Raw genomic sequence first — 24,984 nt, 5'->3', positions numbered from 1 at the left:
GAAACAGATTCAAGATTCCAGGATAGGACGTAACCCGACATCCTTCTTGGGGATCAGGAAATACCGGACGTAGCAACCCTCACCCCTTTCCTGCTCCGGAACCACCTCTACTGCACCTTTCTGTAAAAGGCCAAGAACCTCCTTCTGAAGGAGAAGCAAATGATCCTCCGTGCCAAACCCCTGGCAAGGAGGGGGAAATTCCCCGAAGAGAAGGGCGTACCCATTTTCTACCAGATCTAAAACTCAAAGGTCCGAAGTGATTCATTTCCATTCTTGTAGAAAATGGTTAAGCTGGCCTCCCACGGGACCCACATGATCCAGGATGGCGGATCTAGGGCTGCTTTCCTGCATTACCAGGAGGGGTTGGGGAGTTGGAGGAGGAAAAAGGTTGAAGCCCAGTTCCACGAAGGCGACCCCTGCCTTTACCCCATAGCTCTTATACAAGGAGTTTTGCTGCTGTTGCTGCTGCTGCTGCTGAGGCTGTCCCGACCCATGGATGGAAGTCCTCCCAGGGCCACAGTATCGTTTATATCCATAGCCTCTTGTCTGAGTCTGCAGACCCAAAGACCTTGCCGTTGCCTTACTGTCCTTAAATATTTGCAGGGCAGAGTCCGCCTTTTACCAAAAAGCTTGGACCCATCAAATGGGAAATCAATCAGAGCAGCCTACACGTCAGGAGAGAACCCAGAAGATCTTAACTATGTGTCCCTCCTTGTCGCAATGGATGAACCCATTACTCTGCCAACAGAATACGCTGTATCCAGACCAGATTGGATAACCTGGCGAGCTGCAGCTAGAGCATCCACCCACACCTCCCTCAGATTTCCCCTGTCCACAACAGACAACTTAGGAAGAAGCTATTTCACAGAGTCCATTAGGGCATGAATATACCTGCCCAAGAGACAAGTGGCATCGGTAGATTTCAGTGCCATACTGGCTGAAGAAAATACCTTTTTCGCAGATTTCTCCAACTTCTTGGAATCTCTGTCCGCAGGAGCCTGTGAAAAGGCTCCTGTAGATTGCTTCGAACAAGAAGCCTGCACCACCAGACTTTCAGGAGAGGGTTGAGAAGAAAAGAAAGCTTGATGTCCACGAGCAGGTCTATACCTTCTTGAGACTGATCTCGAAACTGCAGGAGCCGAGAGAGGGTTGCGCCACACATCGAGGATTGCCTCAGTCGGAGCATCAATAAATGACAAAAGTGGTTCAACCACCGAATATGGAGAATGAAGCACTTCCGTGAGAAGATTAGGTTTATACTCCGCTACAGGAAGCTGCAAATCCAAAAGTTCCACAGCCTTCCTAATAACCATATTGTAAGGAGCAACATCCTTCGAGGAAGAAGCCTTTTGAGAAACAAAGTCCCACTCCGGAGAAGTGTCAAGCCCACTTGCCTCAAACAAGTCCTCAAACACCTCTTCTGTGTCATACACCTCTCCTTCCTCCCTCTCTTCTGCTTGGTACTGCTCCTCTTCCAATCATCTTTGCGCCTCTCTCCTGGAACGCATCTTCGGTTGCGGCGTTGGTGGTGCCACAAGCGGCGTCGACGGCTCCGGGAGCGGTGCCGAAGGTGGATCCACTACTATAGCCGGTGCCGATCGAATCCCATAAGCTTCAAGGGATGGAGCCAGGGACTGACCATACAGCGTCAACATCTTCGGAGCCAGAACGGCATCGCTCGCATGAACAGCATTAAGGGGGCTTGAGGATACTGGTGAGGCACACCCAAACTAAATACCATAGGACCCATGGGACCCGAAGGTGCTCCAGAGGGGTACAAGGCCCTGGTGAACACAGCCTACATCATATTAAAAAAATGCCAGGGATCTGAACCCGGCATCGGAAACTGAGGGTACGAAGCCGGTTCTGGATCCGATCGAGGTACCTCTGGAGTCGGAGCCACTGGAGCCACAGGTGGAACAGCCGGAGCTGAAGAAACTTCATCATCAGCCGGATTCGACACACCCTCTGGAGTCGGTGACAATCTTGGTGTTGTCGCCTGCTCTGGAGTCCCCTTATAGGAAGGAGATTGAACCGGAGTCGCCTGAGGAGACACTGAAGGAGAAAGCAACTCCTTTTCTCGATGTCGATCAGGAGAAGGCGACCTCTACACCATAGACTTCGAAGAGCGGCGCCGAGAAGCAGGTCTCCTCTTCTTCTTATGCTGCTTCCTCTTAGAGTCGTGCGACGGCGAAGCCTTGGACTTTGACCTTTTCCGACCCCTTTTTTCTTTTCTTGCCTTGGCCATGTAAAGCTTGGCTTCTCGCTCCTTCAACGCCTTAGGATTCATCTTCCTGCACGAAGAACATCCCTTGACGTCGTCGTCTGAAGATAAACACCAAAGGCAATCTTCATGCGGGTCAGTAATTGACATATGTCCAACGCACTTCCTACAGGGCTTAAAACCTGACATCCTCAGGACAGACATGTCAAAAGAGAAAGAGATACAAATGAAATTACAAAGTATCCAGACGAAGTATGGAGAGTCCCAGAAAAAAACGTTAGCGTCGACAGAGTGGAAAAAAGGGAACGGACGTCATCACGCCGACGTGGTTCTCTTATGGCTTTGGTGACGTCATGCGGAGCCGTGTGCAGAGCCATAGTATTGTGACTACCTCATCGGCGCGGGGAGCTAGGAAATAATTCCACGGAATGCTGGCGCAGGGGATATTCATAAGGTGAGGAATCCACAGGCAGATGTATCCATCAGAACTGAGATTTACTGACAATCTACAGGTATAATAGGCATATACCTGATGTAACTATAGCCAGCAGCTTGAAATTTCTACTACCTCTCGTTTTATAGTTTTTATTGGTGTTTTTTCATGTCGCTTAATATGTTCTTTTTCTCCTTTAAAAGTTGATTTTGCACAACACTTAAAAAGGTAAAGTAGAATATTAGTAGAACAAAGGTGGGAATATTACTGGGAAAGGTTCGCTTTTCCTAATCTAAATTACTCAATCTATACGTCATAATGGGAAAGCGAAAGGCCCCTGAGGGGGACAGTCAAAGGCAAATCCTCCAACATTAGGAAGAGAGCTGCAGAAAACTGTTCCAAAGATGAAATAGACAATTTGATTGAAAAGGTTGAATCAATGTTAAATAATAAATGCAAATCAATAAGTAGAAAAAAAGAAATTACTGCTTTTTTTTCTAAATGCCGAATAAACTTACAAGATGAGACCACTATCACAAAGGGCCAGACCAAGGCTACCATTGAGCACTCCGGTGGGCCGAAGAAGGTATCCCTGTTGTCTCCTCCCCCTGTGAAAGAGTGTATGTAACCCTCTGGAGAGTATGGCGCAGGTTCTGTAGGATAAAGGAGGTGGTGACTGTCTGGTGTGCAGCAGGTGATGGTGGGCTAATGTGCGCTGGGCTTGTGACCTTGTCCACCTTCTTTCAGTGCTTTGGCAGTATTGCTACTTCCAAAGCTTCCTCAAAAGGTAACTGTCTCTTGGCAGGTTGTGCATTAGGCTGAGGTGGTTTTATAACTATACAACCAGTGTCAGGGTATATCATTATATGTTTTTGGCTCCAGTCTATCTCCTCTTGCAGCCTTTGTAGCACTGGTTCCACAGGCACAGTATGCTTGCCAAATGTGTGGGATTTCGGCTCAGTCGTCATATTTTTTGGTGCCAAGGGTTTCTGCTCCGAAGCAGACATTTTCGGCAAAGAGGTAGAGCGGTGTTTCAATGTAGAGATTCTTGGCTCCAAAAGTTGACTCAAGTCCAACAGAGGAGTCTATTCAGGAGTGTGTGGCCAATGCGGCTCTGTCAGCGCTGAGCCAGGGCTGTGCATGTCCGATACAACCAGTCAGTGCCGACCATGGCCCTAAGGCAGTAGTGGCCCAACTCAAGAGTTTAGTCGATCTGGGGTAGATGGTTGAACCTTTGTGGTCAACTACTGTAGTCGGAGTGGAGGCCTATAGCTCACAGTACTCATGGTTTGACCTGGTGTGATTTCTTGAAATCCAGCCTGGATCGGGTGCCGTTCTCTTCAGAGAAGGTGCCCGTATCAGTAGCTGACACCTGGGCCTCATCTTGAAGATCCTCGGGTCCAAAGAGGTAGGGTTTATCATCCATACCTAAGCAGAACATCTCTAGGCGTCATACGCTACGGTTGCGCAGTGTTTTTTTTATACCAAAAAGATTTACAGGCCTTTCAGGTAGGCTCCTCGTGTTCCGTGGAGAGGCACAAGTTACACACGTGGTGGAGATCAGAGCATAGAAACTTAGCGTGGCTTCGAGGACCGAAGCGGAAAGGTGTCCGTTCCATCAGAGAGGACATGGTGTAGCGGGAATGTCGAAGCTACGAAGAGCGCCCGAAGGGCAAAGGTTCACAGGGGCCACAATTGACTTAAGTTACTCCAAAGTAGACAATGATGAAAGTATGAGGGACACTGAGGAAAACCCTGATGGAAACAATACGGACAGTATAGTATGGAAACTGAGAACCACTGACTGACTCGAGCCGGAGCTGAAGAGCACATGTCCGAACCACACAGAGGAAGAAAAAATCTAACAAAGGCGTTGATGACCAGGCGCATTACCAGCAAGACTAACTCAAACTTCATCCATTAAAGCACGAGGGGTAGCAAATGTCAGACGACACTCTCCAGACAGTGCTCAAAGTATGACAAAGGTGGGAAAACTGCATCTGCTCTAGTGTAATTCCATGATACAATAGCAGCCATTTCAAGACATTGTATAGCACCACTACAATGGATGAATGCTTCCCCATAATGAACAAAATAACCCCTTTTTGCAAATTGAAGCTGTGTGATTCAACCAATTATTTCTTGCCTCAGCCCTTTTCCGCTCTACTGCACATTTTCCCTGGTAGAACATTTTTTCCAAAAAGTAATAGTTCCTACAAAACTGTGTCATTAGTGGAAAGAAAAACAAACAAGGCAGCTAATAATCTAAGACATGATCTTTTTGCCAGACCATCAGGAAAAATAATACTAATACTGATAATTGTATAGTGGTTAAGGCAAAATACTAGCTTAATCTATACCCCCAAAATGTGATTACCGTTTACATCTTTTTTTCTGGATTCTTGAGCACTGTTATAATGTGTAATTCATGTATAATAGTTTAGGCCATAACTGCATAATATTGGGGCAGCACAGAATGAAACTACGACATACTGCAGAGATAATGAATACACCATTTGTTCACAACACAGACACGGCGCTGCTGTCACGTGCAGCAAAGTATGGTCAGAAAAGTGAAGGCACCATCTTGTCCCGGTATATGGCCGACAATACCATACATTCTACATGCAACTACATTGTGCAGGAGGACGGAAGCATCAATAGCTCAAAATATAACAAGGTAATATATACATAGTACATAGATTTCAGCCACAGCAAACTAGTCATGACAGTTAAGACCAAAAGCATTGGCTAATATTTTCAAAATAAACTATTCCACTGCACACAGTGCTTTATCAGAATTACAATAGTGAATTTGGGATAAGAATGGTAAAGGCTGATACCCTTCACAATAATGAGGCCCAATACTAGACAAGATGTCACCTCACCACCAGTATTGATGGGCATCATCAGACAGTTAGGAGTGGAATCCATGTGAAAGAGAGCAACAATGTCCTAGAGAAATGTCAGGTTCTCTACAACCAGTGAGTGCATATACCACTGAGAATAATAAACAGATCATTGACAAAGCTGAAGTGGTCCAACAGGGAAAATCCTCGCCAGGTCCAGATCAAGAGAACAGAGAGGAAAGAAAAAAAGTATTTAAGAGAATAGTTTGGATGAGAGTTGTCAAGTAGCGCTGGCCTGCTACTGGGCGGTCAAACATTTTACCTTTTTCCTGTGGGGGATCCCATTCATCATAAAAATCAGATATAAACCATTAGTTCACGCTTTCACTACTAAAAAGTCAGAAAAACAACATCCAGAATTTTTCAGTGGGTGCTTGGACTGGAAGGATCCAATTTCAGGGTACAGTACCTCCCAGGATCTAGGGACAGTGTAGCGGATTACCTCTCCAGGAATGCCCTCAAAAAACATAGTGATGAAGTGGAAGAAAGAAAGGAGTATACGGTGTTAGAAACAACCATGTCTACTTTAGGATATGATGAATGGACTGAGTATGAAAAATGATGAAGAATTAAATACCCTCCGTCCCTACATCCCATGAGGGTTGGCCTTCACATAGGAACAAATTACCTGACCACATAAGTAAATACTGGGAAGGGAGGATGGAATTAAGCGATACAGGAAAATGTATAAAAAGGGGAGACAAGATGGCACTTCCCCGAACTATGAGAGAAAAGATTAACTCAGTTAGCCAACAAAGGATTCTTAGGATGCAGCCTAACTAAGAACAATATAAGAAATGACTATTGGTTGTCTAAAACGGACGCCATGGTAGAAGAAATAGTTAAACATTGTAGAGACTGTGCCAATAGTGACAAACTCCTGAGTACACGCAAACCTCCACTCATTCCATCTAGATCCCAAACAAACCATGGTACCAAATAGCCCTTGATATTATTGAACAACTAAACTACAAATCACTCTGATCAATTCATACTGATACAAGTAGACTGCCACATACAATGGGGTGTAACAAACTGTGTTTCCCACATTACTACTAGTACACTAATAACATTTTGTAAAAGATTTGTTTTTGAAGAAGGTATCGCAGATGTTCTAATAAAAAACGTACAAAGCACGTCGCACCAGATGCAGGAATTTTTAGACAAAATATCCATAAAGCACATGAAAACTCCTCTTTACTGTCCTAGAGCAAATGGCATGGGAGAACGTATGAACCGCATTATCAAAGAATGCATGCAGAGAGCAGAAATAAAGCATGTTCCCATTGCTAAAGCGCTTCAAGAAACTATATGGCACTGTCACTGGTGTGTCACCTTTTGTTTCTCTAAAAGAGGAACAACCCAACACCAAGCTAACTGGCTTAGGAAAGAAAAAAAAGTTGTAATATCCAGGGAACAAGTAATGGATACGATTCAAAGATATCAAGTAAATATAAAAAGATGACGGGGGAAAAAAGCAGTACCATGATTCACAATCTCAAGAAGGGAGACTGGGTGAAGATCAAACTACCTGAAAAGACAATAAAGGAGAGTAGTCAGTACTCTAAATCTACGAGAAGAACATGGGTGGAAAGACTGCCATATAAGAGAATGGGCATACCTGGGGCATGGATAAAATCTCCAAATTTTGGAATGTTTCTCATAATCCCAACTCTGCGCAACCGAACCAAAAACAGGTTAATTTGAACAACCACAATCGGGAAGTACTTACGACAAAAAGGGAAAGAAGGGTGCCCGAATTGCACAAGGTTTGCAAAATGAATTAATGCTATACAAAGGTTCAATATAACATGTTTCTGTACTTGTTCTTATGCATTACATCTCATTCAATGGTATATGACAAATAGAGACATCAAAATGCATTAATACTATTATATTTTTTAATGTTAATGTTGTAGATGGTCATTATTTTCAAATTGTTAATAAGGGTATGTGTTGCATTTACCCAAATATAGGATTGGATTATACCAATGCATAACCTTTTCTTCTTCTTCCCTTTCTTTGTTCCCCTGTCACGCCTTTCACAATTAAACTTTCCATACAGTTGTAAGTGCTGTGAGTTCTGTTAAGATTCTATTCTGACCAGTGCTCTGACTGAAGAGCTGATGGTGTACCAATAAACCCACTTAAACTATGTGGTCTCCTTGGGTCATTATAACAGCAGAGCCTCCTAACAAACAATGCATTTGTAAAGGGCCATTTGCAATTAATATACCTTCAAATATAAGGCATGTGAAATAAATATAATGCTGCGATTAGGATTATAAACATGCACCACATATGCATTAACTGCAAAACAAAAACCTACTTGTGAAAGCAGGTTAACCTCTTCAGTGTTGAGAGCACATTGTAGATGTCATCATCGTCTGCTTCTTCTCCCTGAAAAGCAAAGAACACTGATCACATCTCCTTCAATAATGAACAGTTCTATTTTATATTGCACAAAAGTAGACAAATAGAGGGGGTGTGTAATAAGTGTATATGAAATTGCCAAATTAAGGAAAAAGGAACAGAAGACGACCCAACAAAGAACAAACCTCACCTCTTGCAACAGCTCCTCGACTGAATGATTAAATCGATCAACAAGCTCATCGATCAGCTGGCTATGGCATATGTCGACCCTGTTCTGTATGGTGTACTCTTCACTGCACAGGATGCTGTAAGTTTTACTGCAAGCTTCGAGCACATCCGACTCAATGTGCTTTTCAACAATAAACTTGATTTGCTTCAGTAAGCCATCTAGGTGCTGTAAAACAGCATACAATGTTTGCAGAATTAGCAATATATTTGTGAAAAGGTAAATATTACTTGAAAATAAACTTTTAAAAAAAACACATTTGGCCAAAATCCTTTGCAGTTTTGTTCTAGAAGAATCTGTACAATTTAAAAGGCAACTTGTTTGCAAAAAAGGGGAAATGTTACTTGCAGACCTAGCTTTGGTTCATAGGTATCCTCACTAAAGTCCTAAACGTAGAATATTTTAGCCAACGTGCTGGAACCTCAGAACACTTCATGAACGCAATCATCACTAGGTCTTTAGCTGCAGGAAGATACTTCGATGTTCAAGAATGATTCTTCACTTCCACTGTAAAAAATGGTCTAGCTTTTACTGGTTTTTGTCTTTATGGAAATAGAACATTTACACAGTACAAAGACAACACTGCAGCACCTAGCTAGAAGTGGGTAGCAACACTAAGTAGTACTGATGTTACTGGTGTGGAAGCATGCCTTTTCCTAACTGCAGAGACTGACAGCCAAGCCTTGGTTTCTGTCTCAAGTAAACTGGATCCTGATGTGGAATTATGCATCCCCTCGCCACGCCCACAGAAGGACAAATTGCAACCTTTCACAGATGTGTGTGAGATATGGGGAGAATGGTAGGTGAGCAACTGACTGGAGGCAGAAATGCTGTTGCTAGTGTGGCTTCTACCCTTGCCATGGCAGTCACCTCTGTAAAAAGGACTCGGGTCCCTAAATTTCAAGAAAGGACTGCTATGGGTAATATCACTGCCTCTGAATAAGAGTAGATTATGTGGGGCCTCATTTAGCCTGCTATTTGGGAAAGACCGACCTGAGTGTTTGGGCTCACGGTGTGCCTATATTTAGCCTTGGCAATCTTTAATCTGTCAATCTTTTTGAGCATCAAGTCGACCTGGGTGATGTACACATGGTTTCTGAAAAAAACGATAACACTGATGGCCCTGATATAAACGCAGAGGCCAAGGTTCCCCCATCTATTTTCAAAAGGTCTTCATGGGGCTATTTTAGTGATGGTTGAAAATTTTGATTTCTCCTAAGCTAGCTCAGCAAAGCCTGATACCAAGGACAATAGCGGAGCAGGAGCAGATCTCAGCTGCAATGTCTCCATTATTAGACAGTGAATTGGAGGGCCTCCATCTGAATATTCAATTTTGCTGATCCTCCTAATAAAACATTTATTGGTGAAGATCGCTCAGGATATGTGGCCAGAGATGTTAGAGTGTATGACAAATAAGAGTCCGAACAGTAGTCTTGACGATGAAAACGAGATGGATGTTTTTTTTTTTTTTACTTTTAGGTCTCCTTGGTGTAGATTGTTGTTAAGAATGAGGCCAGGACAGAATTGGTGAAGAAGTCTGCAGTGATATCACAGGCACGAATCTGAAGCACTCTACAATACCACTGCTGTCCTTGGTGTAAAGTCTAAATGTGCAAGAAGCACTTCGAAAGGATCCTCTGCTTGGATCATCATTCTCACCTTTGTAGGTGCTTAAGGAACCACCAGCAGCCCCTCAGGCCTCACCGCCGGCCACGAGTCTTCAGCGTCGGCACTCTGCGCAGGCGGGCGCCATTTCCTTGCTGTGGGACGGGCGGCCCAGGCCGCTGCCAAATTACCAGAAAGCACTTGTTGAGGGATCTTTACCACCTTTGCTGCTGTCCACCGCCTCTCTGCTGCTTCACAGGACGGTAGGTGCCTCCCTGGGACGGATAATACCGGATTTTGGGTGTTATTCTGCGATCTGCTACAGCAGCTCACCTAGTGTGTGGCCATCTTCCTTGGCTGCAGGCCACGCCCACCAACTTAGAATAGTGTTCTTGCAGTGCCTACCCCAGGACGGACACAGATTATTGCTTCCCAAATATATTTCAGAGAGATACTTGATCAACCTGAGAATCAACTCCTATGTCAGTTTGAACTGTAACTGGTATTATACTGATCTCCAAGTAGCAGCTTTGAAAATATCTTTTAAAAGATCTGTGTAAAAAACAGCAGCTGTTACAGGCTCATCTCAGATTTTATCATAGGACACCAAACAAGAACTCCATGTGCCAAATGGTAGAAATGCTTGAAACATTCCACAGTGCTAGAGACAGAATGTTGACGGAGCCCTTAACTGGACTGTCTTGGGCACAGAGACCAAAAGCGGTCTCCCAAGTGTCATTTATTTCAAAGCAATTCTCGTATAGAACATGTGTAGACTCATGTGCAAATGTTCTGTTATGCATAAGCGTACGCAAGCCCTGCCTTTTACAGATGCAAATGATAGCTGAAAATGTCTTCCACAGATGCACTAGGTGGGTCTATTTACATACCCAATATTTTACTTTAATGCACGCCAAGCATATGCAGTAGGTTTACGTGCCTCACAAAGGATTGGCATACTTTCTTCTGGAAGTTTGAGGCAACCGAAGACCTCAGGTGCCAGATTGTTAGGTTCAGCTCACCGAGGTCAAGGTGCCTGGTCCTGACGCCAAGTTAGCAGATCTAGTTCAGTGGGAATTACAATGCGGTTGTACTGACATTTCCTAACACACTGTACCAGGCTGTCCAGCCCAAGTCGGTGGCACCAGAAGGAGCCTCTTTTCCCTCACAACATATGGGATCACAGACAGTGGAGGAACACATGCCTGACGAGATCATCCATGGTGCATTGCACCCTGGTCTGTGGGGTTGGGTACCTGGAGGCAAAGTTTTGCCATTTTGTGCTGTGGCAAACAGACCAATTGGGGGAGGGCCCAAATAGCATACATACATTTGAAACACACGGATTCATCTCCCAATGGTAGACTTGTCGATGTATCCTGCTTAACAGGCCCACAAAGTCGCTGTCCACCCCTGACTGATGCACCGCTAAGAGCTGAATGTGACTCCAAATAGTCAATACCAAATCTTCTGGGCCAGGCTGACAAGCTGGTATAAACAACACCCCACCCTCAGGACATTGCAGTCATGTTGTCCTTTTTTATGACAACACTCTTCCCTTGAAGTACAAGTTACTTACCTTCAGTAACGATGTATCTGGTAGAGACGATTCTAGCCTCAGATTTCTTCACGTAGAATTATCCACAGGCATGAGACTGGACCCGGAAAACTTTCTTGCCCAGCATCTCTGCGGGCCGGGTATGGGACGCGGGTTGGGGAGTGCGCTACCACGCGACTCCGCCCCAACGTCCTCCACGGGCGTGACGTCAGCTAGGTCACATAAGCCCCACCCCGGCACTCTGACGTCAGTTTGCTTCGGAGAACTTTTCCGCGCCACAACGCGGGTCCATCACAACAAAACTGAGGAGAGCATGGGAACAGTGCGAAAAAACCAGAGAGACAAGAGAGAGAAACAAAAGGTGAGAAACACCACTAGGTGGCACCAAGGCACCAGAAGACGACAACAACAGGCCAGAGCAGGAAAGGAGCAGAGCCCCACCCTGAGGAACAACTTGTGCAAGCCAAGGCGAAAGCATCAGGTGGCAGGAAAGCCCCAGAAGGCCAGAGCAGCGAAGCCATAGCAAGAAAAGAGCAAAGCCCCACTCTGTGGAACCACCTTGCAAGCAAAGGCGAAAGCCATCCTGGAGGCACAAGCATGTGAAAGCACCGTGACTGAAAGAGAGAGAAAGAGAGTTTGCAACCACAACCACAAGGGGAAGGGCCACAAGCCCGGAACAGAGGAGCAATAGTAATCCATCCCCAGACTACACTTTCAAGGATGGCCATACCTCCAGAAAGGAGGAGGTGGTCAAGGACAGGTAATCCAGTCGCGAACTACAGTGCCATTTGAAAGGAACAGGAGGCCAAGAACAGGTAAAAGAACCCCCAACGAAGAAGACCAGGTGGGGATCAGAAACTCTAACAGAGGGACGAGCAAAAGAAGGCCCTCACGCTGGAGAGAAACCAGCTGGAGGGATGCCTGACCGGAAGTAAATGAAGAGGACACCCACAGAAGACAAGGCACCCAGAGGGAGGCGACTGCAGAAACCCAAGCAGAGGGTCCTCACAGAATGCGGAGGAAGGGTGGATCGTTACCGAAGGCAAGTAACTTGTACATGTGATAGAGACTACTAGCCGCAGATTCCTTAACATAGAATAGATACCCTAGCCGTACCCAAAAGGGAGGAGGGCCTGCGAGAGAGTCTCCCCACCAGGAGCGACACAGGGCCCCAGCAGGGGACATGCCACAGGGACAAGGAGGGAAAGGCCAAGATACCCTAAGCCCCACTAAGGGAGAAATGCCCAACACCCCCGCAGGAACAGACAGCGCCCGAAGAGCCTCAAGGAACACAGGGACTACCTCAACCCCTAGGGAGGAGAGGCAGAACCGGAGGCAGGGCCCACTTGAAGAAAAGCCAAACACACTCCAGCCTAAAGCAGCGGACAAGACGCACAAGTTACTTACCTTCGGCAACGATATATCTGTAAGAAACCGTAGTTAGTATTAGATTCCTTACCTTAGAATATCCCCAGGCGTCAGTCTGGATCCGGAAACTTTTGCATAGCAGTATCCTTGCGCGTCGGTAGGCGTTGTCTGCAGCTCTGCGTCCGTTGTCGGGATGACGTCGCCGGAGTACTTAGACGCCGCCCTCGCGCGCCGACGTCAGTTCTTATACACCGCTTTTCCGCGCCAGAAACGCAGAGCCATGATAAAAACCAACACTGGTGCCATGAAAGGGGATGACCGTAACCCTAGATATCGGTTCGCAGAACGGGGAGGAAGAGGGGGGGAGCGTAAGGAATCTAATACTAACTACTGTTTCTTACAGATATATCGTTACCGAAGGTAAGTAACTTGCGCATCTGAAAGAAACAGGTTAGTATTAGATTACCTTATAATAGATACCCCAGCAATACCAACCCCGGTGGCGGGTCTGCGAAACAATGATCACACCAGAAAGTCATGGAGAACGAAACGACCGAAAACGCCATCTCTCCGGACTTGGCTGTCCAGGCAGTAGTGATTTGCAAACATGTGCAGCGAGGCCCACATAGCCGCCTGACTGATGTCCTGCAAGGGGACTCCCCGGCCCAGGGCAGTAGTAGCCGCGGTGGCCCGTGTGGAATGGGCACGCAGCCCCACAGGAGGCTCCTTTCGAGCCAAAGAGTAACAAGCCTTGATGCACAAGACGACCCATCGAGAAATGGTTTGTTTGTGCACCGCCCGTCCCTTCTTAGCGCCCACGTAACCAAAGAGTTGGTCATCCACCCGGAACTGGCGTGTGCGATCCAAATAGAATGAGAGCGCACGTTTTGGGTCCAGACGGTGGAGCCTCTCTTCCTCTTTCGAGGGATGCGGAGGCAGAAAGAAGGTGGGCAAAGTGATGGACTGCCCAATGTGGAAGGCTGTGACTACCTTGGGAAGGAAAGAGGGTCGCGTCCGCAACACAACTTTGTCCGGATGGACTGAAAGGAAAGGAGGCGGAGTAGAAAGGGCCTGGAGCTCACTCACTCTCCTGGCAGAGGTGATGGCAACCAGGAAAGTGGTCTTCAGAATAAGGAGGCGAAGAGGACAGTTATGAAGTGGCTCAAAGGGAGCGCACATCAGAAAAGTTAGAACAAGATTCAATTTCCACTGAGGCATCACAAAAGGAACTGGAGGAAACATATGAGTGATGCCCTTTAAAAACCTATTTACAACCGGGGACTTGAACAAAGAGGGCTGCTCAGGTAGCCTTAAGAAGGCGGAAATGGCCGAGAGGTAGCCCTTAAGAGTGCCCAGAGCAGAGCCCTGCTGGGCAAGAGAAAGAAGAAAGAGGAGAACCTCTGAAAGAGGGGCAGAAAGGGGATCCACAGCCTTTGCTGCGCACCATGCCACAAATTTGTTCCACCTGCAGGAGTATACCGATTTTGTGGAGGGACGCCTGGCTGCCAGAATGACATTACAGACTTCAGGAGGCAAGTCAAATGGCCTCAACTGCCGCCGCTCAATCTCCACGCATGTAGGCGGAGACTGGACAGGTTCTGGTGGAGGACCGTCCCCTGCTGCTGCGACAGAAGGTCCTCCTGAAGTGGCAGACGAATTGGTGGATTGACAGACATGCTGAGTAGCTCGGGATACCAGATCCTCCGTGCCCAGTCCGGAGCCACAAGGATGACTTGGGCCCAGTCGCGCCTGATCTTCTTCAGCACTATGGGCAGAAGTGGTATAGGCGGAAGGGCGTACAACAGGCCGCAACCCCACCCGCGGTGAAAAGCATCTCCGAGCGAGTGCCGCCGTGGAAATTCCAACGTGCAGAATTGATGAAATTGCGCGTTCTCTTCTGTGGCGAATAGACCTAACCAAGGCTCTCCCCACTGCTGAAAGAGGCCTTGCGCCACATCAGAGTTCAGACGCCATTCGTGATCCATCATGCACCGACGGCTGAGTTTGTCCGCCCTGGCGTTCAGGGAACCTACCAGGTGTTGAACCACAAAGGTCACGCCCTGATGTTCCAGACACTGCCAGAGGCGCAGAGCCTCCTGCCTTCAGTGCAAGCCGGATCGCCCGCAGCTCCAGAGGGTTGATATGGAGCTGGGACTCCGCCGGAGACAAGAGGCCTCTGATCTCCGCCTCTCCCATGTGGCCTCCCCAGCCCTGGAGAGACGCGTCAGTCACAACTACGTGCTCCGGTTGGGGTAAGGAGAGGGATCTGCCGCTGACCCAATCGTGGTCCATGAGCCACCACTGCAACTGTCTTGCAGTGCCCTCCGAGATCAAGACATGGTCGGACAAGTTGCCCTGATGCTAGGCCCACTTAAACTTCAGGTCCCACTGCAGAGCCCGCATCCGCCACCGGGCGTGATGCATCAGAAGGATGCAGGAGGCCATCAGGCCCAGAAGCCGCAGCGTCAACCTGACCGAGACTCGGGATAAAGGCTAAAAGATCGGAATCAGAGCCTGAATATCCCAAACCCGCTGTTCGGGAGGATAAGCCCGAAACTGCGCCGAGTCTAGAACCGCTCCGTTGAAGAGGAGCTTCTGAGAGGGACACATGTGCGACTTTGGCACATTGATGGAGACCCCCAGTAGATGCAGGAGGTCGGCCGTAGTCTGGCGGTGGCTGACGACTGTCTAGGGCGAGCCCGCCTTTAACAACCAGTCGTCGAGGTAGGGAAAGATTGAAACCCCTAACCTGCGCAGATGAGCTACGACCACCGCCATCACTTTCGTGAACGCCCGTGGGGCGCTGGTAAGGCCGAAGGGGAGTACGTTAATGTCCTTCAAGTCCAACGCTACCATCCAGTCTCCCGGGTCCAGGGCAGCTAAGACCTGAGCCAGTATCAGCATATTGAACCTCTCCTTCCGGAGGAAGCCGTTGACGTTCCGTAGGTCCAAGATAGGGCGTAGGGCCCCCTTTGCCCTTCTTGGGAACCAGAAAGTAGTGGTTATAACAACCATACCCTACTTCTGGCACGGGAATGCGCTCGATGGCCCCCTTGGCCAAGAGGGCCACAACTTCCTCTCGCAGAAGATTCAAGTGATCCCCCGACACGCGGTGGTACTACGGTGGCATGGCTGGATGGGTCGCCTCGAAGGGGAGGGAATAGCCCCTTCGGACGATTTGCAGCACCCACCTGTCCAATGTGATGTTGCGCCAGTGGAGGAGGTGATGGCGAACCCTTCCCCCTCTGGCGTCACGTGGGCCTGAAAGCTCGGACTAGGAGGGCTTTGAGGCGGATGCTGCAGGGGTAGATGTGGACTGGCCTCACCGTTGTCACCGGGCACTGCCACGGCGGTTACCACGTCCGCCACCGCGCTGGAGGTTAGTCTGCGGCCCGTGGCTGGCAGGACGTGAGGGGGCGCCCCTTCCTTGGCCATGAAAGGCAGCAGATTTCTGGCGCGGGCCGACAGGCCCAAGGGCTTGGCCGTAGCCCTGGAGTTCTTAAAGCGCTCAAGCGCACTGTCTGCCTTGTCGCCAAAGAGGCAACGGCCATCAAACAGCATGTCCATAAGGGTGTTTTGGACATCAGCCGAAAAGTTGGCGGACCTCAGCCAGGCGTGGCGACGAATCACCGTCGTTGCCATCGCCCTACCCAGCGAGTCCGTTGTATCCAGCCCACATCAAATGGAGTACCGTGCCGCATCTCGACCCTCCGCAAGGGCTTGGGCGAGTTTAGTCCGGGCCTCCTCCAGACATTGTGGCAGCACGTCCGCGACCGTGTCCCACAGAGAGTGGGTATAACGGCCCAAGAGGCGCGCGGTGTTAACGGACAGCAACTCCAAACTCCGGGAGGAGAACATCTTTTTGCCATACTGTTCGTACCTCTTGTATTCCCGATCGGGAGGAGCCGTCGGGAATGCAGTCTGGGAGTTAGAGGCCTGTATGACCAGGCTCTCGTGAGTGGGGTGGGTGGACAGGAAGCAAGGGTTGCCCGGAGCCGGGCGGTGGCGTCTGGCCACGTTCCTATCTACAGGGGGACCTGTAGCGGCCTGGACCAGGTACCCAGAAGATCGTCAGACAAGGCCTCATTAAACGGCAACAGAGGCTACGAAGAGCTTGCTTGGGGTTTAAGGACCTCAGTGAGGAGGTTAGTCCTCATCGCCGCGACGGGGAGTTCAAGGGATAAGGCCTTGGCCGCACGCGTCAACACCACACGATAGGCAGCCCCCTCCTCCGTAGCCACGGTAGGAGGGGAGACAAAACCAGTGTCTGGCGAAGTGTCCAAAACACTGGCATCCCCTAGCTCACCTGCCCAGTCCTGTTAAGACTGGCACTCACGTGCCATAGGGTCCTTAGACCCCTCCCAATCTGCCTTGTCACCCATCTCCTGGTACTCGGGGTGAAATGATGGGGCCGGCTCATAGAAGAAAAAATCTCGCATCGGCGTCTAATGCGGTGTCGAGCGACGCCGCTTCGGTGTCGGAACCGGGTCGAGGGGGGGACCGGGGATGACGTCGTCCGTGGACGGCGCCAGAGGAGACACCCTAGGGGCCGGCACCGTCGTAAGATCGACCGGCAACGACCCGGATCAAGCGAGGTCCTGCGGCGCCGGGACTGAAGTGGCCGAAGCAACTGACAGCGCCGGAGCACCCGCTTGGGCTCCCAGGAAAAAGTTTCCATAGCAGAGGACAAACAGAAAAACCTGCGGACGAACTGCAAACAGCATGCCAATCAGCCAGCAAGAATACACAGAAGGCCTAATCTCAGGGCCAACACTGCTTACCAACAGCCAAAACCACAAATTAAAAAAGGGCCGGACCACCAGCCAACAGAACCAAAGTCCTAACAAAAGGACCTGAAGGCACATGTCCACACAGAACACACAACTGGGGCTACTCGCTACAAGGCCCCAGAAAACAAAGGAAGAACACTTCCCAAAACCCAGACCGACTTACAGGTCACTGAGGGGGAGAAGGAGGAGGAAGAGGACGAAGACGAAGCCCTGCAAGAAACCTCTGAATGGCAGAGTCCGCAGGGGCATGGAACAAAAGAATGCCATCAAAGGGAAGGTCCACCAGCCGTTCCTGAACGTTCTCTGGGAACACACTATTCCGTAGCCAGGCGTGTCGACGAAGGGCCACTGAAGAAGCAGTGGTACGACCAAGCACCTCCGAAATTCCAGAGCGGAGTAAAGAATAAATGCCGCCAGCTCCCGGCCATCCATCACATGGTGCCGCAGATCAACACAGGCACCGTCCTGAGAAGCGGCAGACATAAGGGACTCCGCCGAAACCCACAAGCAAGAAGTGGTCCTAGCCAATACACAGAGTGTTGAGGGCCCCTAAAGCCGCACTGGTGGAGGAGAAGGTATTGCGCCCCCAGGAATCCAACCAGAGGGCCTCCCGTGACGGGGGAGACAACACCGATGGCAGAGAGGGAAAGTCTGTAAAAGAGGGCCCCTGGTAGAGGGGTGGAGGGAAAGAGACAGGATTATTCGGCGCAGGGCGGTGGCGGTGCAGAAGTTGTTGGGGCACTGGGTCCCCCGTGGCGGGCCATCCCCAAGCCCCCAAAAGAGAAGTGTGGAGCGGAGCCTCGAAGGGAAGAAGCAGCTCCCGACCACCAGAACCCTGATGGAGGACCTCCAGAAGATGTGCCGTGGGGAAATGGGCAGCTGGATCTCCCATGCGCAAGATTCCCGCAGCCGTGGAAACATCCCGAGCGAAGGGAGCACCCGCCTCCGTAGAGCCCTGCGATGGGGTAAGCAGTTCCTCTGTGGGCGACAGCTGCAAGCTAAGGCAGCCGTCCCCCAGTCCAACCGGAGGAAGGAAAGGCCAAGCCAGGAAAGGGGGACCGAGAAATGGGGAACCCGAGGTGCCTCTGGCGAAGACTGCGGCCGCGGCGAAGAGCCGTCCCTAGATGACGCAGGGGAAAAAGCCACGACGTGGTGACCCGTCTCCAGAGAAGATTAAACCAACAACAGTCGAACCTATGGAGAAGTGGGGGTGTCTGAAGACTAATCAATGACCAGACGCCGGTCCAGCGCCGTAGAATCCGCGACTGGCAGCAGGTCAACATCGTCCAGCACCTAAGGAGATGCCATAACAACCTCTGCCACAACGCGTGGCGCAGGAGACAGAGGCTGGGTCGGAGCCGGGGCTGCTAAGGAACGGCGCCGAAAAGGCGCCAACTCTACCTCAGACAAGGCAGCCGCCTGCGTGGAGGAACAAGAAGGACCGGGAACATGCCCGGCCCCTGCGGCGCTCCCAGGGCCAGCAGCTGCCGTAACCTGAGCGGCGTCGCCTCGGACAAGGCCGCCGCCTGCCCAGAGGACCAAAGGGGACTCTAGGACAGGCCCCGAGCCCCGGCAACCTCCTGTGACACCACAGGTACCCCAGCGGGGGTTTGCGTTGAGGCAGAGGCGCCGTGGTCAGAAGGAGGGATCCCCGAAGGGCCGCACTCCGACGGCACCACATCCTCCGAACCTGGAGCTGAACCTGCCTGAGGCGACGCCGCAGAAGTCCCCGCACGCGGCACGGGATCCGCAGACGTCCCAGGAGCAGAAGGAGAAGCCAACAAGGCTGCATAGGCCTCCATCTGGTCTCTAGTCGCCCCCTGCGGCAGGAAACAGTAGATTGGAAGGCGACGCGCGGGCCGCACCACCCGCGGAGAACCCACGCCCCCAACAGGCCGGGGACCAGCCCTCGGGGACAAACTGCGACATTTACCGACAGGGGACGCATCGACGACTGTGACCTGGACATGCGTGCCGAAAGGAGTTTCATCCTGCGCTCCCGCCGGGACTTCGATATCATTTGCTGACAAAGCTCACAATCTGTGGAGTCATGGTGCTCCTCCAAACACCACGTGCAGATGGGGTGAGGATCCGTCACCGACATCTGGCGCGCAAGAGACGAGCACGTCTTAAAGCCCAAAGGCATTCGCACAATGTTCCCAAGAAAACGCTCAAAAACGGAAAAAAAGAGGCCTGAAACAGGCCAGGATCACGATCCGGATCCGCGTTGCATTAAGAAAAGAAAAAAACTGACGTCAGCACACCGGGGTGGGGCTTATGTGACCACGCGGACGTCTAGCCCGAGCAGGATGTCAGGGCAGAGTCGCATGGTACTACCCCCTGGCGCGCAAAGATGCTGGGCAAGAAAGTTTTCCAGGTGCAGTCTCACGCCTGGGGAATTCTACATTAAGGAATCTGCGGCTAGTAGTTTCTATCAGATTTAACCTTTTAAAGGCTCCATATGCTAATCTGACATGTTGTTGTGGTATCCAGGTACCCTGATCAGTCATGTGGTCAGGATGCTCAATGTGTCCCATGAGTGAGGTGTCTGTGGTAACTGAAGCTTAGTCATGGGTACAGAAAAGGCTTGCCCAGCAGCGGGTTCTTCTTGTTCCATCCTAGGAGAACGCATTAAGTCCTGGGCTGCACCAACACTAGATCTTCCCACCCACTTGTGACCATTGCCTCACTAAGCACCCCTGCACTAGACGCATCTGATCTAGTTTGTGCAATTAATGAAATGCAAGAAACCATCTCTAAAAGTTTTATTACCATACTTGCAGTGAAAGGTGCGTGGAGTCTGAAAAAGAGAACAAAATTCCTGTGGGAGTTAAAATTAAAAATATCACTTATTTGACCTGTCCTCCAAATCCTCTAACAGCTCTGCACAAAACTTGCTATGCCAAACCAAAACTGAATGTGCAGATTTGTCGAACAGTGTCACAGTTGTTAAAACCAAAAATACCTTTTCAAAGAAAATTTGACCTAACCGTAACTATCGCCTCTACCAACAATATATATATGTATGTATATAATGATAGAATGTAAGCAGATTTACAGACTTAGGAGGCCTGGGACCTGCAGATGGTCTAGAGCCAAGAGTAGGTTTTTTGTTCCAGGCCTACAGAATGTGCCTTATTTGACGTGTTTTTCATATGCTGAATGTTGGTGTCCACATGGTTTGAAATTGGAGAATTGCTCGTACTAATTTATCCCCTGGTAGGATATCTAACAATTGTGCCACAAATTGCTTTGTAATATTATATTATTGTGGAACGGAATCGTCCCCTACCTCAACGACGAGGCGCCAAAGCATGCAATCCCGGGTCCCAGATCCCGATTCTACGGCGTCCCTGGCAACCCGGACTCCACCCCTCTGTCCTCCCTTACAGGAACCTATGGCAGCTAGCAGAAGACCGGAAGCACCCTCCCGCGACCCCGGAAGTCCCTCCCTCCAACCATAGCCAGAACCCGGAAAAGCCGGCAGAAGCGAGGGAGAAGTGTTCAATGCGGCGGACTCGTGGCAGGAGACAGCGTGCGGAGAACCTGAACCTGAGATCAGAGGGAGCGTGATCGAAGAAGAAACCGAGGAACGGAAGACCGGAGAAGAGGACGACGTCTGGACCGAAGACAGGTGGAGTCCCCAGGAGGTGGCTGGAGAGCGGACGCAACTCGCGGGAGAGTTGCGGCGGGGCATGTGAGTACCTTGTCTCCTGGTCCCCAGGCTGACTCGTATATTGGTGTACATAGGTGTATATAGTGCCCCCTCACGTTGCAAACCTCACTGTATTTATAGCCGAATCACTGTATATACGCTATAGCCGAATCACGCCACGAGCACTGTTGTATAGAGAACCTTTGCACCTACCCCTCACCGCTATCACCCTCTTCCCTCCCGCTCTTCGTATCTCATCTCCTATCCCCCTTTCCTTACCGCCCCGCTCCTCATGCTCGCTTTACCCTCTACACACCCCGGGTGTTGGTAACAGGACTCAATCTGTCCTACGCTCGAGGACTAACCGCCCTGTTGTTTTCACTTCCTCATACCTCCGAGGACCCCACCGGGACCAGCCCACGAACAGGATACAGCCCCGAGACGTCCTGCATACCAGAGAACAACGCTGACCATCGTCCACCCGACACCCGACGACTCAAAACAAAGATCCTTTTCCTTCATTTCTCCTCTCTACATTCTTGCCCTCCAACCACTAACTGTGTTAAACAATAAACTACGCTAAGTCATAGCACACTATATCCGGCCTCCACGCCTGTGTTTTCCGATCTGCCAAAACCCCAAGCCCACAGGTGGTGTCAGAAGTGGGATCTCCCGGAACCATGGAGGCCGCGGTTAAGAAGTTGGCAGAAACCCAGGAGCAACTAGGAAAACTGATGGAACAATTCCTCAAAACGGCTGAGGACGATCGGGCCAATTGCATGGCGTCCTTAAGGGCCAAGGCACTGCGCAAGACCAGGCTATGGGGAGGCTTACGGATGTTTTGGGACAACAAAGACCGGTAGCCGCCCTCCCCTCGGTGGTCCTACAGAAGTATGTCCCGGGAGAAGACCCGGACTACTTCACAAATTTTGAGCAGCTAGCCCAAGCCGCTACCTGGCCCCCTGAGCGATGGGGGTCACTATCTGGGCCCTCTACTGACCGGAGAATTGCAGGCGGCCTATCAACAAGCCAACATTCAAGGTCAAACACCGTACGAAGACATTAAGGCCTGTATCCTCGAGCGTCTGGGGATAGATATGAGACCTACAGGATGCGACTTAGACAAGCCCGAGAAGGGCCAAAGGAGACACCCCGGGCTCTGTCCTTCCGCATCAAAGACCTGGCTAACCGTTGGCTGAAGCCTGCCACATCCTCAAAGGACGACATCCTTTCGAAGATCTACTTAGAGCAGTTCCTGGCTTCCCTCCACCCAGAAATGGGTACGGCAACATGCCCGACTGACACTGTAAAGCGCAGTGGAGATTGCCAGCGCTTATAGTCGAGCCCAAGACTACCAAAAGGTGAAGGAAGAACACATTCCCCGATCACAGCATGCCAGCCACGTCCGGCCACTAAGACCTTCCCTACCCAGGAAACCGGACCCCGTTCCTCTTTTGCCCTACCCGGTCATGCCCCGACCAACCCTTCCCGGACCTCAGTGCTACCACTGTGGAGGATATGGACACATCGCCCGAGTATGCCCTCAGAAGGAAGAGCCAATGGAGGTAGGACTGGCCAGGAACTTCGTTTGTGTCAACCCCGGAGCAGCCTCTCCTCCCTTTCATTGTCCAGTACGATTGACAGACACCCGGTACTGGCCCTTGCCGACACGGGGTGCCGACAGAGCGTCCTGCGACCCCAGGAGCTGCCGACCACAGTAGGACCAGTGACTGGTACCGTAGCTATACAGTGCGTGCATGGCGATACCAAATGTTATCCTACAGCCAGGGTGCATGTTCAGCACCCTACAGAACAAGGAAGCTTTACTGACAGTGGGTCTGGTACAAAATCTACCAGAGCAAGTGATCCTGGGTAGCGATTACAGTGGATTGCCCCACCTCCTCCATGAAACGACCGACTCCCAAGAAAAGTGGTGGGCAGAAGCACCTTTCTCCCAAACCCGTCCGTCTTGGGAGACACCAACCAAACACCATAAGTCGAAAGCCCAAAAGAAGAAGGAGAAAAGGAACCACACCACTGCCTATCCCGTACAGCTGGACGACCATCCCTGGGAAACGGATAGGGAATTCCGCGCCGCCCAACAAGAAGATCCCATCCTACAGGATGCATGGGGTCGCGCCCTGGATAATGAAGACCCACTACAAGTAGGTCCTTATTTTTTTTTAAAGAAAGGCCTGTTATACAGAAAGGGCGGTCCACAGCAATCCCCCCAGTTGATAATCCCCGGCCCTTTTCGCGACAAAGTACTAATCCTGGCCCATAGCCACCTATTAGGGGGCCACTTCAGTGATGAAAAAACGGGACAAGACATCCTAGAAAAGTTTTATTGGCCGGGTGTGCATCAACAGATAAAACAATACTGCCGCACATGCCCTGTCTGCCAGAAAAACAGCCGTTACCGCCCCCTCTAGAGTGCCTCTTCAACCGCTACCCCTCATCGACATCCCCTTCAGCAGAGTAGGTATGGACCTCATAGGCTCCATGTTGCCCTCCTTAAGCGGGTGTAGGTACGCGCTAGTCCTGGTCGACTACGCCACCCGCTTCCCTGAAGCTGTTCCTCTGCGACAACCCACCACTCAGAACATTGCCAAAGCACTAATCTCGATCTTTTCACGTGTAGGATTCCCCAGAGAGATCCTAACGGGAACCCCTTTTGTCTCCGCTCTCATGCGACAGGTATGCTCGCAACTGGCTATCAAACAGATAAGAACCTCTGCTTACCACCCCTAAACCGACGGGCTGGTTGAGCGCTACAACGCCACCCTGAAAGCCACCCTTAAGAAACTACTAGCATTAGAAAGTAAAAGGTGGGAAGACATGTTACCCCTGGCACTATTCGCTATCCGTTGCAAAGTCCAAAGCAGTACCGGCTATTCCTCCTATGAGCTCTTGTATGGGAGGGCCCCCCGAACACTGTTAGACATGGCCCGTGAGGCCTGGGAAGCCGAGCCGGATCGGACCAAACCCTCCCCGAATACATATACAACCTCAAAACTCACCTAGGCCAGATAAGGGAGATTGTGAGACAAAACATGGTGACCGCCCAAGCCACCCAGAAACGTCAGTACGACAAAGGAACCAAACCCAGAGCCTTTGTCCCTGGTGATCTCGTGCTTCTGCTCATGCCGTCCTCGGACCACAAGCTGCTGGGTCAATGGCAAGGCCCCTTTACGATCCTACGACAAGTGACCCCAGTCACTTATGAGGTAGAAATGGACCCCGTTCGAGGAGTCACCCAAATCTACCATGTGAACCTCCTAAAGAAGTGGGAGGGACCCGACCCGTCCTGTCCAGCATGAAACCCCATAACCCCCTCCCTTATGAGATCTGTCTAGATCCGGATCTAACGAAAAGACAGAAACAAGACCTCCGGAATACCTTGTCTTCCCTACACCAGGTCTTCTCGTCCCTACCCGGCCATACTACCGTCATAGAACATGCTATTCAAACCGAACCTGGCAGAATAGTAAGACAACGCCCATACCGGGTCCCTACGGCTCGCAGGGCCGTTATCAAGGAAGAAACGGATCAAATGTTGCGCATGGGCATCATAGAGCCGTCCATCAGCAGCTGGAATTCGCCCATTGTCTTGGTACCAAAACCTGACGGTTCGATCACATTTTGCATAGATTTCAGGGAAGTCAACAAGATCTCAAGCTTCGACACCTATCCCTTACCCCGTGTAGATGAGATGGTGGAACGCATAGGCAAGGCCAAATACATAAGTACCCTTGACCTATGCAAGGGTTATTGGCAAATCCCCCTAAGAACGGAAGACAAAAAGAAAACGGCTTTCTCGACTCCTGATGGTTTGTTCCAGTT

At 50.2% G+C, this 24,984-nt stretch overlaps 1 protein-coding gene across 3 annotated transcripts in view; it reads right to left on the bottom strand.

Moving 5' to 3' along the window:
* Window positions 1–24,984, bottom strand: part of STAG1 (STAG1 cohesin complex component) — a 1,346,357-nt gene that overhangs the window by 406,093 nt on the left and 915,280 nt on the right. For all 3 annotated transcript variants that reach the window (XM_078665875.1, XM_078665876.1, XM_078665877.1), the window contains exons 19-20: window positions 8,130–8,333; window positions 7,896–7,966 (exon numbers count right to left, since the gene is read on the bottom strand). In XM_078665875.1, coding sequence (XP_078522001.1) covers window positions 7,896–7,966; window positions 8,130–8,333 — 275 coding nt within the window. The remainder of the gene's footprint in view (window positions 1–7,895; window positions 7,967–8,129; window positions 8,334–24,984) is intronic.

Source organism: Lissotriton helveticus, chromosome 11, assembly GCF_964261635.1.
Source record: "Lissotriton helveticus chromosome 11, aLisHel1.1, whole genome shotgun sequence".
Classification (NCBI taxonomy): Eukaryota; Metazoa; Chordata; class Amphibia; order Caudata; family Salamandridae; genus Lissotriton; species Lissotriton helveticus.
This window is presented reverse-complemented; position numbering and strand designations above follow the sequence as displayed.